Here is an 18,546-nt window from a genome sequence, read left to right on the forward strand (position 1 = left end):
GATGTGGTTTCAGGAGAGATTCTTTTTAAGATGAGAGAAAAAATACACCTGCTTGGTATAGCATATTGCTGTGTGTGGTCACAATCAGTTTAGAGTATTTTAGACTGTTTCTCTTTGTAAGGATAGACTTAATATTCCCCATCATAATTAGGGTTCTTTCTAGTGAATTTGACTGCCTTTTTCTGTTTCCATTTAGGGCTCCCTAAGTCATGCATAATGAATTCATGGAGGAAAAGAAGTTATTACAAATTACTAGGAGAAACAAAGGTGATTGGGAATTACTCTGGTGTAGACATAAACATGAGGAAGTGAAGAGAAGTGATAAAATACATGTGGGGAAATTAATCCTGCTACAGGATTGCATCTTATGGGGAAGAGTTTAGAATCTAGTCAAGACTGTATGAGAGGCTGGGCACAGTAGCTCACACCTATAATCCCAGCACTTTGGGAAGCTGAGGTGCTTGAATCACTTGAGGCCAGCATCCTGGCCAACATGGTGAAACCCCATCTCTACTAAAATTACAAAAATTAACTATGTGTAGTGGCGTACACTTGTAATCCCAGCTACTGTGGAGGCTGAAGCATGATAATTGCTTGAACCCGGGAGGCAGAGGTTGCAGTGAGCTGAGATCGCGCCACTGTACTCCAGCCTGGGTGACAGAATGAGACTGTCTCACACAAAAAAAGAAAGATTAGACAAGAAAGCTATTTCTAGGTTTGAAACAATGCCATGATTTAATTTCCCTGTCATATTAAGCAACAGCTTTGTGAATATACATATTTGTAATCCGTATTGTCACAAATGTCTTTTTGCACACCTTTTGTTGACCTATTGTTGAAAATAGCCAAGTCAACTCTATGCTAGGAACAGGTGAAATTTACCCGCAGACTTCCAGTCTTTATTTTATGCAGTTTCACCTTTTCCAAGTATTGTTATGAGCCATATTGAGCTGTTTTCTTTCCTTGTTCTCTCCCACTTCTTCCTTCAGATTATAGAATGGTCTTATGTCAGCTTTTCATAGTTAATTCTGTCTGAGATGTTTGCATTTGTAGTCATATGTCTAATTGTGGAATGAGCGAGTTTTTCTGTTGAAAAAAAAATTGAGGCTTTCTTGTTTCCTAAGTTATGTCAGTCCTGCTACACTGAGATGGAAGAGAATTCCACAGATTCTTCTACCTTGACCTACACTTATAAAATAGGGCTAACAAAAATTGGTGGACTCAAAGAAGCCTTAGTGATCTGAATTTCAGAGTTAACAAGAGTTCTGTGTAGGTGAATGTGGCGGTTTGCCTGCCTGGGGGCAAGTGTCTGGTATCAGTATAGGTGGATAATATGGAGAGACATTGAAGTTATAGGATAAAGGCATTCGAGAATTAGGATCCTTGAATGACAGTGGGGGCTTTAAGGGAGATGTGGGACTCTGACAGAGCCTCAAAGACAAAAATCAAATAATTAAGCATGATACTTTGGTTCTGTCTTCCCGTTACATTTTGCCAAGAAGTCGCAGGATAGGAGAGGATTGAAAGCATAGAGAAATCATGTAGTCCTGCAAATTCAAAGAGTGCTTGGAATTTGGGGCCCTGTTGGACTTGAATCTAAAGGTAAACTGAAAGAAAAAATATTTGGAACTGCAACCCAAACTTCTACTACCTCAGATTTGACAAGATCGAAAAGGTGACTTTGGGTCAGTGATGGGGAGGTTGGGATTTGGGCTTATTACAGATGAATTCAGTCTAATTAAAGCTGCTGCCAGTCCCAGCTCAAATGGACTCTACTAGAAATCTGAATTTCCAACCTTTATCCTGGGAGAAGTAGAAGGACCTTACACTCCCTGGGAAATAACACTTAAAACAATATTATAGTGGGGCGTAGTGGCTTATGCCTGTAACCCTAGCACTTTGAGAGGTGGAAGCAGGAGGATTGCTTTAGCCCAGGAGTTCAATACCAGCCTGGGCAACATAGTAGGACCCTGTCTCCACAAAAAATAAAAAATTGCTGACTGTGGTGGTGGTACATGCCTATAGTCCCAGCTATTTGGGAGACTGAGATTGGGGATTACTTGAACCCTGGGAGGTTGAGGCTACAGTGAGCTGAGATTGTGCCAGTGCACTCCAGCCTGGGTGACTGAGACCCTGTCTGAAAAAAAGCCCCAAAACCAAATGAATAAAATTATACTGAATTTCTGACTATTACCTTATAGTGTCTAGAATATTATAAAATATATGAAATATACAAAGACATGGAAAAGGGTGATTGTATAGGCTTATAGATGACCCAGTTATTGGAATTAGGAGAAAAGAACATTAAGGCAATTGGCAGGATAATATATGGGGGATTGAGTATTTCAGGTGAGTAATGGAAATGCCAAAAAACCAAATGCATATTCTGGAACTGAAAAATAGAATATCTTAAATTTAAAAAATTGATCAAATAGCCTTAATAGCAGATCTATGATAAGAAATAAAGACGGAAGGAAATGGTAAATGTGAATAAATACGAAAGTTTATTTTCTAGTTTTTAAATTTATATAAATGACAGTGGATAGCACAAAGCCAAAAATAACAATGTATTGTAGAATTTATAGTATGTGTCAGTAAAATATAAGACAGCACAAAAGATGGAAGTAAATATACGCATACTCTTTTATAGTACTTAGATTATATGTGAAATGGTATATCATTTGAAAATGGGCTATATTGAATGAAGAATGCATATTGTAATTTCTAGAGCAACCAAAAATGTAGGATAGCTAAAAGTCCATAAAAGGAGATAAAATGTAATAAAAGGAAAACTTTATTAGAAGGTAAGAAAAGATGAACAAAGAACGAATAGAAAATAAATATGAGGCTGGGTGTGGTGGCTCACACCTGTAATCCCAGTGCTTTGGGAGGCCAAGGCGGTGGGGATCACTTGAGGTCAGGAGTTTGAGACCAGCCTGGCCAACATGGGGAAACCCTGTCTCTACTAAAAGTACAAAAACTACCTGGTGTTGGGCACGGTGTCGGGCGCCTGTAGTCCAAGCTACTCGGGAGGCTGAGGCAGAAGAATCGCGTGAACCTGGGAGGTGGAGGTTACAGTGAGCTGAGATCGTGCCACTGCACTCCAGCCTGGGTGACAGAGCAAGACTCCGTCTCAAAAAAAAAAAGAAATCATAATGTGATAGTTTTAAGTTCTGTTGTGGCAATAATTACATAAAATATGAAAGATCTAAGCCCACCATTAAAACATAGAAATTGTCAAATTTGATTTCTAAAAAGACCCAACATTATGCTTCCTACAAATGGGTACTTGAAATGTAAAGACGTTTAGTTAAAAGTAATGGATGGAAAATATATACCACATTAACACTAATCAAGAGAAAGCTCCTATAGGACTATCGTGACATCAGGCAAAATATTAAAAGACAAGGATTACTAACAGGGAAAAAAACCTCATAATGTTAGAAGGATCCATTCACCAAGGAGGTATGAGCCCTAAATATCTATTCACGGTATAGTGGACCTCCAACATACATGAAATAAAAATAAAAGAATAGACAAATTTACAACTGTAGTTAAGAGATGCCTATACTTTTCGATAACTTACAGAAAAAGAAAGCCATAAATTGGTAAGGCTATAGAAGATTTGAACACAACTGTCAACCAATTTTATCTAATTGACATTTATAGAACATTATACCCAAGAGATGTAGTATGTGACATTCATGTACACATGGAACCTCTCACTAAGAATTATGTGGGACCATCGAAAGTCTCAACATATTTCAAAGACTTGAAATGATAGTACTGTTCTGTTGACTGCATTGGAATTACATAGAAATCAGTAACAAAGTGAGGTTTGGTAGATTACCAAATATTTTGAAATTAAGGAAGTCAGTTTTGAATAACCCATCAGTAAAATAATAAATCAGATGGAAAATTAGAAAGGACATTAAATATATTCAGCAAAAGACAACATCAAAATTATTAAATGTGTGCTTAAATTATTAAAGTAGTACTTGGATAATTTGTATCTTTAAAGTTTAATGAAGAAATAAGGATTAGAAAGTTTTATTCTAAGGACAGAAAAAGAAATTCAGAATAAGTGAAAGGCAGAAAATATAGAGAAGAAAGCAGAAATCAATGAAATAGAAAGCATACTCTAAGAAAATGAACAAAATATAACATTTCCTCTTTGAAAAGATAATCCAGTAGATAAACCTGTAGCAAGATTGACTGAGGGGAATAAAAAAATCCGCAGATTACTGATATAGAAAATGGAGGGGTGCTTATGGTACAGATTCTATAGCTGTTAGAAGGATAAAAAGGAAATAACTATTTAAAACTTTTGTTTGTTATTTTTAAACAACCAAAACCAATTGTTTTAGGTATCTGTTTCTGTGTTAAGAATCTCTCCACCACTTGGTGGCTTAAAACAACAGCAGTTGACTGTTTCTCTGAATTATGTGAATCAGCATGTGGTCTTTTATCTCAGGCTTCTTTGTGGCATTGTATTCTCAGGGCAACATTCAAAGAAGGTAAAGGTGGACTTTGCAAATCATGAGGCATAGGGACTGTCACTTGCCTAACAAAACTTATGCTGCATTGAGTTGATGTAAACAAGTCACAAGGCCTGCCCAAATTCATGGGGTTGGGGAAATAGATTCTATCTCATTATTTTAGGTGGTGTAAAACATTCTGGCCGTGTTTTTCAGTCTACAGTGGTTAAGTCAGAAATAGTGAAGTCTGAGATTTTACCCTATTTATAAGCTAAAAAGTTAAGCCTGCCAGAAAACAGAATACCTTCAGATTAGAGACAGAGAGATTATTACCACAAAAGCAGTAACTAGAGCAATGTCTTGTGTCAGTTCTTCACAGGGTGACATACTGAGAGTCCTATAGTACCTGCTCATGCAGTAGTGTGCGTTATAGGAGAAGAACCCCAAAATAGAAAACCTGATCTTATTTAGGACCACTGGTAACCTGTCCATCCTCTCCTCTGGAGTGTAAGCAAGTCTTTTCTGGAGAGGGGAAGGTGGACTCTCTGAATCTTGCTTAGTGTTACTATCCTAGAATGTCTCTATACAAACACCTTATGTAAATAACATTACTCAGAGGACCGAGAACATGCAGGAATGTGAAATGTTTATGGAGAATTTTCTTTCAACACAGTGTACTCTTGATCACAATAATTTGCCTTCCTCTCATATACAAAATTTGATCTCTCTTCTCCGAAAGCATTATTCCATTAAAGTATGAGACTTGTTGATCTGTCTCATCAAAATGAGATCTAGATACAGATAAGGCTTCTCAATGCCATTTGTAATTAGAAAAATGCAAAATTAAGGAAGACTGAAAATACCAAGTGTTGCTGAGAATGTAATTGTAATTCTCTTTTCTGGGAGTGTTAAATAATAAAACCACTTTGTAAGACAATAGTTTTGAATAGAATTAAATTGCTTACAGACTATGACCCAGCAGTTTCATTCGCATATCTTTACCCATGAGAACAGAAGCCTGTGTTCTTATTAACACTTGTACACAAATGTACTTTTATTCAGGACAGGCTGCCTTGGTCAGGTGTTGACTGGGAAGGGGCAAGTGTGAACCTTTTAGGGTGATGGAAATGTTAACATGTCTTGATTCCTGCTGGTTATATGATTGTATCTCTCTACCATCTATACTCTTAGAATGTGTTCATTGTGTAAATTGTATCTAAAAATATAAAAATGGAAAATTTTGCAAATGTACGGATTCCCTGGTAATTCAGTGTGTATGTCTACCATTTAATTGCACAGTAATACATTTTCAGACATGTTTAGGTTAACCATAGTTTGATTTTAACACTGTTAAATTTTAACACTGTTCATATTGAAAAAACACCCAGCTTTCTTCTTGATTAGAATTAGGCTAATGGGACCAGACACTGATGTTGATCTTCTAGTTATAAGTATGATCTAGCCATCAGCATCTTTTCTTTGTTTCTTGTATATGTTATAGGCGTATCACATTTTATATATATTTAGTTTTTGACTGTTGTCCTTCAGAATTACTCTTACACGGCGTTTATAATTTTTTCATTACTTAAGTAGTTTAAAAACTTTTTTTTACTCTTCTACCTTCTATCTTTATTCTTTTTCATATTATTATTTTAATTGTTTATGTACTTATCAGTAAGGGGTTAATAATGTTCATAAAATGACTTGGAACTAAGCACAAATATACCAAATACAGATTAGCAACATTGTGATAACTATGATTAAATGATCTTACACAACCACTAAATATCATCTGATAGGTGTGGGAATGCCTGAGGAGGCTTTGTTTTACATTTTTACTAAATGAAATATTGCACCACATAAGATTGCTCTTAAATCCAGTTGAGTATACACGTGCGCCTCAAGGCGACCCCGGAGTGCAGCCTTGCCATGGCCTCCGAAGCTTCTCTGCATCTCAGGGCGCCCCCCTAACTCTCTGGATCTGGAGGCCTGGCATCTATGAGGATGACGAGGGGAGGACCTGGGTGACCGTGGTTATACGACTCAGTCCCCTGAACAGAGAATGGCCCGGGGGCTTGAGCTCCCAGGGCAGCACATATGAACCCAGCATCACGGTGCACATGCGGCTGATGCCAGTGCACACCCCGGAGCCACTTGTCCCCCAGCCAGCTGCTCTTCTCCCAACTGCTCCCCGTGTGGCAGCTCTACCCCAGGAGGAGGTACCAAGCAGCAAATTCCAGTTTCTGGGAAATAGTGGACCAGATCGTTTCCATGGAGCAGCTGGTCCTAACATATTGGCCAGCAAGGAATGACTGACATTGGGAGTGGCTGGCCCTGCTTGCCCTGACTCCTCTGGCCTCATGTCTCTTCGGGCCCCCTCAGTGAGGATCTTTGTGTACCTGCTATTCCGTTTGCACATCCAGCATGGCCTCCTTGCAGGCAGGAGGCAGTGGGGCCCCTGCCTGCTCAGCTTCTCTCATTTTCTTTACTTATCAGTCTTGTCCTGTTCCACTCAGATCTGTACTGAGGGCGCTTGGCCTGGATGGGCTTCACTAGGGGCTCCGTCTGTGCACTGGGCCCGTTTCCCCTGCTGGCTGCAAGCCATGGGTTCTCTTTCTCCTCTCTGCCCCTCATGCTGATATTCTAGATGCCACTCCCAAATCTCCTTCACTCCATACCCACTAGGCTGCATACCCAGCCAGGCCTCTGGCACCCTCAGTGCAGCCCATGATTGGAAACTCACCATCAGCAGTCAGTGGCTTGGTTTAAGAGATGGCCACAGAGGGAACTGGGTCTGGATGTGGACTTGGATGCCCTGTGGGTATCAGTTCTGCTGACACTTTGGCCTGAAATAGATGAAGTGCTGAGCAAGCAGTGTGTGCTGGAGCCTCAGCGAGTCCATCTGCACAATGGGGAGCATGGAGGGATGGGTTTGGCCTCTGCTTCTGCTTGTTCCATCCTTCAGCCCAGAGCAGGATGCTAATTCATGAAGGTGACCTCGCAGTACTGGTTAATTAAACTTTATTGCTCACCGAAAAAAAAAAATACATAGCCAGGTATATCTTGTGATCTCTTTAGGTAAACAGAAAATGTGCTGTATTAAAAAAAAAAAATCTTTATAGTGATTTTACTTTTCAATTTTTATAGTAATTCTCAAACTGAGACTTTTGTCAAAATAATCTCAAGCAGAGGATGGGGAAGGCTAAATGATAGTGGCTATGGTATAAATGAAATAAGATTGACCATGCATTGATTATTGTTGAAACTGTGTTGGAAAAAGGAATCACATGACATTTTGTTGTTGTTGTTGTTTTGAGATGGAGTCTCTGTTGCCCAGGCTGTAGTACAGTGGCGCGACCTTGGCTCATTCCAGCCTCCGCCTCCCGGGTTCAAGCAATTCTCTCGCCTCAGCTTCCTGAGTAGCTGGGATTACAGGTGTGTACCACCACACCCAGTTAATTTTTGTATTTTTAGTAGAGATGGGGTTTCACCATGTTGGCCAGGCTGGTTTCAATCTCCTGACTTCGTGATCCACCTGCCTCAGCTTCCCGAAGTGCTGGGATTACAGGCATGAGCCACCACACCCGGCCCAACATTTTGTTTAAGACAAAGAATTTTGAGTTTTATACTGTACCTAATTTAGTAAATCAGAATCTCTAGGGAGAGGGTATAGTATCTGTATTTTTCAAAAACAATGAGTGAATATTAAGTAGCTAGTTGCAGTTACAGCCAAGATTTGTTTTTCTTCCTCATGAGCAGCTTTTTAAATTGGTGGCAGAGTTTACTAGGGCAGTCTATGAATGGTTGCCCAAATCCTGCTTATGAAAATTATCAATGAGCTCCTCTTTTTCTCTACTAGATTATTTCTATCTATCTGCCTACAAATCTACTGTTGTAGCTCTTCATTCATATTCGGGTCTGGCGACTACTTTATTTTTCTAATGTTTTATATAGCAAAACTACCTGAGTTGTCTGTTCTAGTTCTTCTGCTCTTTCTTGAATCCCTTCCAAGTAGTGTTTTGCCCCACCAACTAGAGGTGATTTTGTCAAGATAATCGATGACTTTCACATTAATACACAATGGCCATTCTAAGTCCTTATTAACAGAGGTGATAACATCTTCCTCCTTGAAACATTTTTTTTTTTCCACCTGGCTTTTAGAATATCACACTTTTTCTGTCGGAGTAGAGTGTCTCTTTTGCTTCACTTGACTGCTTCTCTTCAGTGTCCTTTGCTGGTCTATAATGTTTTGGGGCTCAACCATTGAACCTATTCTCTTTTCTGTCTGCCCTCATGCCCTTGATGATCTCATCTAATTTCATTGCTTTAAATATCATCTATAAGCAGATGACTTTCAAATTTATATCCACAGCTTGGATCTCTTCCCACATCTCTGAATGCCTGTATCTAGCTGCTTACTCAATGTCCTACTCAGATATCTTTCAAGTATTTCAAACTAAAGTTTTTGAATACAAGCATCTCTCTTCTCTCTGCCCTGCTCCTACCATGGTCTTATTCCATTTCAGTTTACTGGCAACTCCATTCCACCAGACTGTCATATCTGGGAGTATGTATGAGTGACAGAAGACTTGGTGGCAAACTTTGCTTGCTGTACAGCTTCGTCGTTGCTGTTGTTATTTTTTGTGGCATGCAGTATATGTAGAATTCTTAGAGAACGTTAAACACACACGTTAAACACGTTAGTCCTATACCATTTGGCATAGCGACAAATAGTTTGATGTATTTAGGGCAATTCTGAAATTCTGAAACACATAAATGGATATCACTCTTGAGTTTTTAAGAAAAAGATGATTTATGATGTATGCACTTTTTATTAAGATTATTATTTATTAAGCTGTCTCACTTTGGAATGTGTTGGCTGCAAGTACAGAAAACATAGCAATAATTTAAGCAAATAAGGGAATTAGTTTTCCCACATACCAAGAAATCCAGAAATAGAGAATAGTTAGCATTAATTCAGCTGCTCAGCAGTGCTATTTGAAACTCCAGCTTGTTTTGTTTTTTTCCTCTATCAGTCTTATTTATTGGCTAGTTATTTATTAATCCTCATGCTTGTTGACTTATGGTAATAGGATGGTTGTTACAGCACTAGATACTGTGAACACATACAAGGCTAGAAAAATGGGAGAGTGGTGGTGTCAGACATATTTGCTCCGATTTATCAGGAAAGCAAATGTTTTTCCAGAATGAACCCGCATTTCACCACCAAAGCAGACTTCAGAATATAAGCCTTTGATTTTCACTGTGTTACCCATTTCTTGGTGACCCCTCCAGGCATGGAAAGCTCAAAAGTGGTAATTGAGCTGGGCCCCTTACTGCCCTGAATAATCTAGAGTCTTGAAAGGAAGGCCAGATCACACCTGTAAACCCAGCACTTTGGGAGGCTGAGGTGGGTGGAAGGATTGCTTGAGCCAGGAGTTTGAGACCAGCCTGGGCAACATAGTTAGACTCTGTCTCTACACACACACACACACACACAAAAGAAAAAAAGAAAAGAAAAAAAGGGTACCTGGCTGTGGTGGTGGATGCTTGTAGTCCCACCCACTCAAGAGTCTAAGGCAGGAGGATCCTTTGAGCCCAGGAGGTCGACACTGAAGTGAGCCATGATTGTGCCACTGCATTCTAGCCTGGGTGACAGAACAAGATCCTGTCTCAAAAAAAAAAGAAAGTCCAGGCATGGTGGCTCACGCCTGTAACCCCAGCACTTTGGGAGGCCAAGGCAGGTGGATCACTTGAGGTCAGGAGTTTGAGACCAGCCTGGCCAACGTGGCAAAACCCCGTCTATACTAAAAAAAGAGTTAGCCAGCTGTGGCGCACACCTGTAATCCCAGCTACTCGGCAGGCTGAGGCAGGAGAGTTGCTTGAACCCAGGAAGCAGATGTTGCAGTGAGCTGAGATTGCACCACTGTATTCCATCCGGGGCAACAGAGTGATACGTCTCAAAAAAAAAAAAAAAAAAAAAATTAGAAGGGGAAATAAATCCATGAACAGTTAACAGTGCCTGCCACATAGAACTATGAAAAATTACTAAGATATAATTGGCCGAGTTTATTTGCTTGGAAAATTATTTCCCAGTAAGTTCAAATTAATGGCATTTTAGTGGTAGGTGAAAGAGTATTTATTTATATAATGAGGCCTCTCAATAGTTTATAAATGTATGAAGACTATCCACTGTAAAGATAGCCATTTGGCTGGGTGCAGTGTCTCACGTTTGTAATCCCAGCACTTTGGGAGACTGAGGTGGAAGAATTGCTTAAGGCCAGGAGTTCAAGACCAGCATGGTCAACATAGTGAGACTCTGTCTCTAAAAATAATTTTAAAATTAGCTGGGTATGGTGGTGTATACCTGTAGTCCTAGCTACTCAGGAGGCTGAGGTGGGAGGATGGATTGAGCCCAGGAGTTTGAAGCTGCAGTGAGCCATGTTTGTGTCACTGGGCTCCAGCCTAGGTGACAGAGTGAGACCCAGTCTCTTAAAAAAAAAAAGCTAGTCATTTATTTGAAGCTAGTAAATATGTGTATGTATGTGCATACACTTGTGTGTGTGTTTTTAAGAGGCTAATATTTTGGTGTGACTATTTGGTCTTAACTATTTTCAGTTTACAGAGGTTAATTTTTGAGAAGTTTAATTTAACTTTTATATAAATGAGGTATTAAAAGAGATGTTCCTTAAAGTCATAAGGATCCATTTTTATTGTTAATTTTTTTTTTTTTTTTTTTTTGCTTTCCATAGAATGTTGGCTCAATTAAGAAACATCAGGGAGATAAATTCAACCCGGTGGTAAGTAACTTCAATTTCTTTTGGTAGAAAGTTTTCAGCAGCCAGTTACAGTGGCACACGCCTCTAATCTCAGCACTTTTGGGAGGTCAGTGCAGGAGTTTGAGACCAGCCTGGGCAACATGGCGAAACCCCCATCTCTGTAGAAATTACAAAAATTAGCTGGGTGTGGTGGCTGGTGGCATGGTAGTACCCTTGGGAGGCTGAGGTGGGAGGATCGCTTGAGCCTGGGAGATCGAGGCTGCAGTGAGCCAAGATCACACCACTGCACTCCAGTCTGGGTGACAGAGTGTGACCCTGTTGCCAAAAAAAAAAAAAAAGCTTATTTTTCTAGGTCGACACTTTCTTCTCCATTGTGATTAGAAGATTCTTATATATACAGTATTACTTCTGATTTATAAAGTGGCTCTTCCTTATGACATACCTGAAATTCTAATTAGCAGTTCCCATGTTGATCAATTCAGTTCCAATCAGGCTAGGCTTTCTTCCTTTTGGATTACTTCCTTGTGTTATTCTGTAAAGGAGAATCAGTCTCTGGGTACTGTTACTGATTTACTTCTCTTTCATAGGTTACTTTCCTCCTCTGCCCTCAAGAATTAAGGTTTTCAACCTTTCTTATCAGTCAGCAGTTCTTAGTCTATACCACTTGCACTTGCAGGCCTATCTAGATTTGGCACTCATTTTTATATTGGCACCAGGCCCACTGAATTTCATCTGAGGTCTAAATTGCTCTCTTTGTAGTCTCTATTCACAGAAAGTTTTCCTTTGAGACGTAAGCTCTATTTAGCTTCCTAGACCCCAACATCTAATCTTCCTTTTCTGAGTTAGTTCTCCTTTCAGAGAAGTTCTACAATTTCTGTTTGTCTGTCTGCAACATGATTAGCTCTACAGAAAAAAACTTGGAAATTGTTATATCTCCATTAACAATTACTTGACCCTATAAGTTGCCTTATACCTCAAGTGCCCTACATCTTTATATGTTATCTTTATATATTTGGACCCAGTATGGTCCAGTGGCCATTAAGCATTTAAACGTGTGACTAATAAACTGAATTTTAAATTTTATTTGATTTAGCTTTTAATAGTAAGTTTAAATAGCCACATGTGTCTAGTGGCTACCATACTGGACCTAGCAGATAGAATTCTTTCCCATTCTTAAGTGTCCTCCTAACTCAGTATCAGTTGTATTAAAATGTTTAGAACAAGAAATTTTGTATTCATTTTTGGAATTTTTTAAATGATCTCAAGTACATAGGTAAAAATCTAAATTCTCTTCTGGCAATTAAAATCTTCTTATTAGATGAACTGTTTATTCTTATTGATAAAATATGCCTTAATATAAACAGATTGTTACTAAGTAGTAAACTTTTATGGATATTTATTTGTTGACAAAGATTTTAGATGGAAACATTTAATGTTTGACATCTTAGTTTCTGTTTTTAAATTCTGAAGGAGGAGTATGTAGCGAAGATTTACTGATACTTGGGAGCTTGCAGTGAGCTGAGATCCAGCTACTGCACTCCAGCCTGGGCGACAGAGTGAGACTCCGTCTCAAAAAAAAAAAGAAAAAAAAAAAAAAGCACCTTCTTTCAAGTATGTATTATTATGGTATGGAAGAGCACAGACTCAATTTTTTCATGGAAAAATGCAGATAACAGTACATATCTTAGAAAGTTGTAGTGACGATGAAATGAGAGTCTGCATATAGTTTATCTAAAGAACTTAGCACAGTGCCTGGTATGGAGTGATTGAGTAAGTAGGCTGGGCGCGGTGGCTCACGCTTATAATCCCAGCACTTTGGGAGGCCAAGACAGGCGGATTACGAGGTCAGGAGATTGAGACTCTCCTGGCTAACGCGGTGAAACCCCGTCTACTAAAAATACAAAAAAAATTAGCCGGACGTGGTGGCAGGCTCCTGTAATCCCAGCTACTCAGGAGGCTGAGGCAGGAGAATGACGCGGAACCCGGGAGGAGCCAGTGAGCTGAGATCCGCCACTGCACTCCAGCCTACGACAGAGCAGACTGGCCTCAAAAAAAAAAAAAAAAAAGAAAGTTGTAGTGACAATGAAATGAGAGTCTGCATATAGTTTATCTAAAGAACTTAGCACAGTGCCTGGTATAGAGTGATTAAGTATAGTTTAAAAAAAAATTTTTTATGGGCGGAGTTCAGGTTGCTTGCGCTGGAGTGCAGTGGCACCATCTCGGCTCACTGCAGCCTCCGCCTCCCGGGTTCAAGCAGTTATCCTGCCTAAGCCTCCCTAGCTGGGATTACAGGCATGTGCCACCACGCCCGGCTAATTTTTTTGTGTAAAGATGGGGTTTCGCCATGTTGGCCAGGCTGGTTTCAAACTCCTGACCTCAAGTGATCCGCCTGCCTTGGTCTCCCAAAGTGTTAGGATTACACGTGTGAGCCACTGCGGTGGCCCGGCCTAGAATAGCCAATTTTTTAAAAAGATTGCAAGGGAAATACATATCTTACTCTTTGTCACTTTTAAAATACCGTATAATATGAAGCAGACGAATTAGAAGCAGTGCCTTGCAGATCCCTGTTACAGCTTGAGGCAAAAGGAAAAATCGCTAATACCAGATCCCGTTTTTGTTTTAACATTGGACATTTTGTTTATGCATGGATTCTTTTTCAGTAATCTGTATTTTTAAAACATTATATTAAGATACTGTATTTATCTTGATTACTGAATTTTTTGATACCTCCTTATATTTTGTGCCTGAGACCTCACTGGCCTTAACCTAGTCTTGGTCCTGGTTAGAGGTAATCTAATAGTGGAATCTTCTGACTACAGCAAGAATAGATTGTTTTACATAGAAAGAATTGATAACACTAATTATCATTTTTATTTATTTTATTTACTCCTAATATTGCTATAAAGTTGCCAGTATATTTGTGTGGTGTTTGAATTTTTTGGTTTAATTTTATCTTAGAGTATGCCGCACAATTCAAATTTTTTAAAGTTGATTTTTAAACTTTTATTTCTTCAAGTTAATTGCTTTATTACTTGTGCAAATATAATCTTACTTTGCTAATATAATCTTAGCATAGTTAGAATTAACCTATGTATATACATTGTGTACTTAATAAAGTTGGCCCTGAGAATGTTCACTAATTCAGAATTGGCCTTTTCCCTCAATTAATTTGAAATCTGTTATTTATTTAAGCAAGTTTTGCACCAGTGTGTAACCTTAAACACATTTCAGACATGTAAGTTCTTTAGAAAAACTATAGGGCCCATATTTAATTTAAACAAAATATACTTGGAGTAGGTGGGAATTTTCTTTTTTCTTTTTCTTTTTTTTTTTTTTTTTGAGGCGGAGTCTGGCTCTCTTGCCTAGGCTGGAGTGCAGTGGCCGGATCTCAGCTCACTGCAAGCTCTGCCTCCTGGGTTCACGCCATTCTCCTGCCTCAGCCTCCCGAGTATCTGGGACTACAGGCGCCCGCCACCTCGCCCAGCTAGTTTTTTGTATTTTTTAGTAGAGACGGGGTTTCACTGTGTTAGCCAGGATGGTCTCGATCTCCTGACCCCGTGATCCGCCCGTCTCGGCCTCCCAAAGTGCTGGGATTACAGGCTTGAGCCACCGCGCCCGGCCTAGGTGGGAATTTTCATGTGGAAACTTTGACTTTTCATGGGAAGGTTATAGGGTGATTGATCCCTGATGGCTGTTTAAGAAGACCTGAAAATATCTTTGTCCCACTTCCTACTCAGAACTGCACTTAATCAAGTCCTTAATGAAGACACGTAGAACTCTTAGAGTCAGAAATTAAGTAAAATTAAATAAAAAATCTTTGTCTTATTAGAGTTTTTTTTGTTGAGAAGTAAGAAGCAGACTCAAAGCACAGTTTTGTTTGTTTGTTTTTTTGAGACGGAGTCTCGCTCTGTTGCCCAGGCTGGAGTACAGTAGCATGATCTTAGCTTACTACAAGGTCCACCTCCTGGGTTCACGCCATTCTCCTGCCTCAACCTCCCGAGTAGCTGGGACTACAGGCGCCCACCACCTTGCCCAGCTAATTTTTTGTATTTTTAGTAGAGATGGGGTTTCACCGTGTTAGCCGGGATGGTCTCGATCTTCTGACCTGTGTTCTGCCTGCCTCAGCTTTCCCAAGTGCTGGGATTACAGGCGTGAGCCACTGCGCCCGGCCTCAAAGCACAGTTTTTGAAGAAGCATGTAAATGGCTACTTCATGGATTGTTTTGTGAAGTACTATAGAGCTTGAGTTTAATTTGAAATCCAGTAGCTATAAATGTGGGTATTAAAGCAATGTTAAATGGGTTCCATTGTGCTTGTATAGTGGCGGGAGAAGTGTTTATCTGTGACATATGAATTGTGATAAATGGGAATGATTTGTTCTGAAAAACCATTGTAATATGTATGTTTTTAATTTCTTTTTATTCGAATATTGCAGTGTCTAAAAATGACTACAAAACGAAGTTTGTTTGTGCGGTTGGTACCATGTCGCTGTCTACGAGGGGAAGAGGAGACTGTCACTACTCTTGATTATTCTCACTGCAGCTTAGAACAAGTTCCGAAAGAGATTTTTACTTTTGAAAAAACCTTGGAGGAGCTCTATTTAGATGCTAATCAGATTGAAGAGCTTCCAAAGGTATGCTAATACTTTCCTTCAAGAATTACCTTTGGTTATTTTTATACCTAGAAATATGATATTCCTAATATTGCTGTAAAGTTGCCAATATGTTTGTGTGGTGTTTGAATTTTTTGGTTTAATTGTATCTTATTTTATACCTAGAAATATGATATTCCTAATATTGTATAAAGTTGCCAATATGTTTGTGTGGTGTTTGAATTTTTTGGTTTAATTGTATCTTAGAGTATGCCGCACAATTCACATTTTTAAAAGTCGATTTTTAAACTTGTATTTCTTCAAGTTAATTGCTTTTATACTTGTGCAGATAACATAAAATTTTGTATTTAATTTTAGTTGCATTGTAGCCATTAAGGTAAATAATGAGACTAAATAATTTCTGGAGTCAGTAGATTTGACTAGACCAATAATTGAAATTAATGCTGTCTTTTTCGACTTTTCGTAAGACGTTAATGTGCATTGTTATAATTGAGGGTAATTGTCCTTTTACCATATCATAATTTTATTGTTAAACAGCTTTTTTTGGGTTCATACAGTTACTGTTTTCCTCCATTTATAATTTGTTTGAAAAGGTTTTGGAGGACTTAAATTTCTGAAGTCTAGTAACAACTGAAAGGAGAAAGTTTGTTGCCATGAAACACCTTCTCAAGTTATCACCTTGTTTTTTTTCACCAAACTTTTTTCAGTGTACTTTTTCTTCTTAAATCCCAGTCCCTTATTATCCTATATCAATTTCTTCTCTTATTATCCTATACCAATTAAATTGCTATAATTTTGCCACCTAAACAGCAGTGTTTTTAAAACTATGTAGAGACCCATTGGTAGCTCATAAAATCAATTTAGTATGTATGGGTAGCATTTTGAAAAAAGAACCATAAATTTGGACTGTGAGAATTAGGAAATATAGGACAATTAAATTAGAATTTTCAAATAAACAAGGAATAATTTGTTAGTGTAAGTGTGTTCCATATAATTGTGGGATATACTTGTGCTAAAAAATTATTTATCTGAAATTCAAATTTAATGAACATCTTATATCTACTCTTGCAGCCTTAATTATAAAAAATAGAGAATAGAGTGTGTTGTATATAGCCATTGTTTCATGAAAATATTTTAGATTTGTATGTATATACATACTGGATGATGGTACGCAACAGGTTTTTTTCTGGTGGTCAGTAAGAACATTTTGAAAGCCACTGCTATCCTAGGGGTTATCTTACAGAGAAATCTTTATATGGCTGTGGATAAAAATTAAAGGTTGTTGGTCACATATTTATGAACTAGAAACCTAGGTTGTGGTAGGGTAATTCACTGTTCTTCTTTATATGTTGTTCTTCAGCAGGCAGTTTATCTTCCGTAGCTAGTTCTAGAGAATATGGAAGACCAAAATTTGTCTCCTCCTCTGATCACCACCAGTAGAGTCTTGGTTTAGGGATTTTGTTGGAAAGGGAAAGTCTTGCTACAACAGTGCAAATAACTGAATCATTTATATCTTATCATACCTAACACTTTTACATTTTTAGAAGAATATTCTTCTTAAATAGGACTTTCATTTTGGAATAAGATTGCTTGAAAGACAAGCTCCAGAGTTGATCACATTTAATAGCCACTTATTTTTTGTACTAACTCAACAGAGAATACAGCTATATACTTACTCTCACTAAGTGCATTTTGCTTAAGGTAGAAGTATGAAGATATAAATTAATGTGAATGGTTCAGTTGTATTCATATCTATAATAGCGTAACGAGAACAAGGAGACATCTTTCCTGGTATTAGTATAAGTTAAAACTCATTCAGTTTTAATATGGCTGATATTATTTATATGTATAAAAGTTCATGAAATAGTTAAAGATATATATAAGTGACATTCTTTCCTCCCTTTTTTCAATAGCAACTTTTTAACTGTCAGTCTTTACACAAACTGAGTTTGCCAGACAATGATTTAACAACGTTACCAGCATCCATTGCAAACCTTATTAATCTCAGGGAACTGGATGTCAGCAAGAATGGTAAGGGGTTTTTTTGCCCATAATTTTTTGCACTTGGGAACATGTTTCATTACTAAGATTTCTATTGAGTTTTCAAAAATAAGAATATAAAAATAAGTTAAATCTAATATATTAATATGAACTTCATCTAAGAATATTTTATGTAAAGATAGTTGCCCCACTTTACAAGTTTTGCCACCTGTTTTGTATCAAATACAGTAAAATTAAATGTTATAGCCTTGGCTTAGAATTTGTTTAATATGTATACATAAAATCTGTCATAGCTTAAAGCACGTGGAGAATAAATGTAAGGGGTTTTTTTGGTTTGTTTTTACATTTTTAATTGTGGTCATCATGTTGCAGGATAGATCTCTTGTACTTATTTCTCCTGTCAAACTGAAATTTTATATCCTTTGAACAACATATTCCAATCCTCCATCCCTGCTTCCCCATCCCCAGCCCCTGGTAACCACCATGCTACTCTGCCTCTGCCTCTGCAAGATGCCATATGTAAGTGAGCTTATGTGGTATTTTTTTTTTTTCTGTTCCTGGCTTGTTTTACTTAACATAATGTCCTCCAGGTTTATCCATGTTACTGCAAATTAACAGGATTTTCTTCTTTTTAAAGGCTGAATAGTATTCCATTGTGTATATCATATTTTCTTTAT

The 18,546-nt window shown here is 38.2% G+C and overlaps 1 protein-coding gene and 1 pseudogene across 16 annotated transcripts in view; both read left to right on the forward strand.

Annotated features, from left to right (window-relative positions):
* ERBIN (erbb2 interacting protein) overlaps positions 1-18,546 on the forward strand; it is a 150,354-nt gene that overhangs the window by 48,059 nt on the left and 83,749 nt on the right. For 15 of the 16 annotated variants that reach the window (XM_021939393.2, XM_009208523.3, XM_009208524.3 and 12 more), the window contains exons 2-4: positions 11,231-11,278; positions 15,692-15,889; positions 17,782-17,899. In XM_021939393.2, coding sequence (XP_021795085.1) covers positions 15,701-15,889; positions 17,782-17,899 — 307 coding nt within the window. In that variant the 5' untranslated portion in view covers positions 11,231-11,278; positions 15,692-15,700. The remainder of the gene's footprint in view (positions 1-11,230; positions 11,279-15,691; positions 15,890-17,781; positions 17,900-18,546) is intronic. The other variant, XM_021939395.2, reaches the window with a different exon arrangement.
* Positions 3,063-7,865, forward strand: LOC103885142 (annotated as a pseudogene).

The sequence above is a fragment of the Papio anubis genome, chromosome 5 (genome assembly GCF_008728515.1).
Source record: "Papio anubis isolate 15944 chromosome 5, Panubis1.0, whole genome shotgun sequence".
Classification (NCBI taxonomy): Eukaryota; Metazoa; Chordata; class Mammalia; order Primates; family Cercopithecidae; genus Papio; species Papio anubis.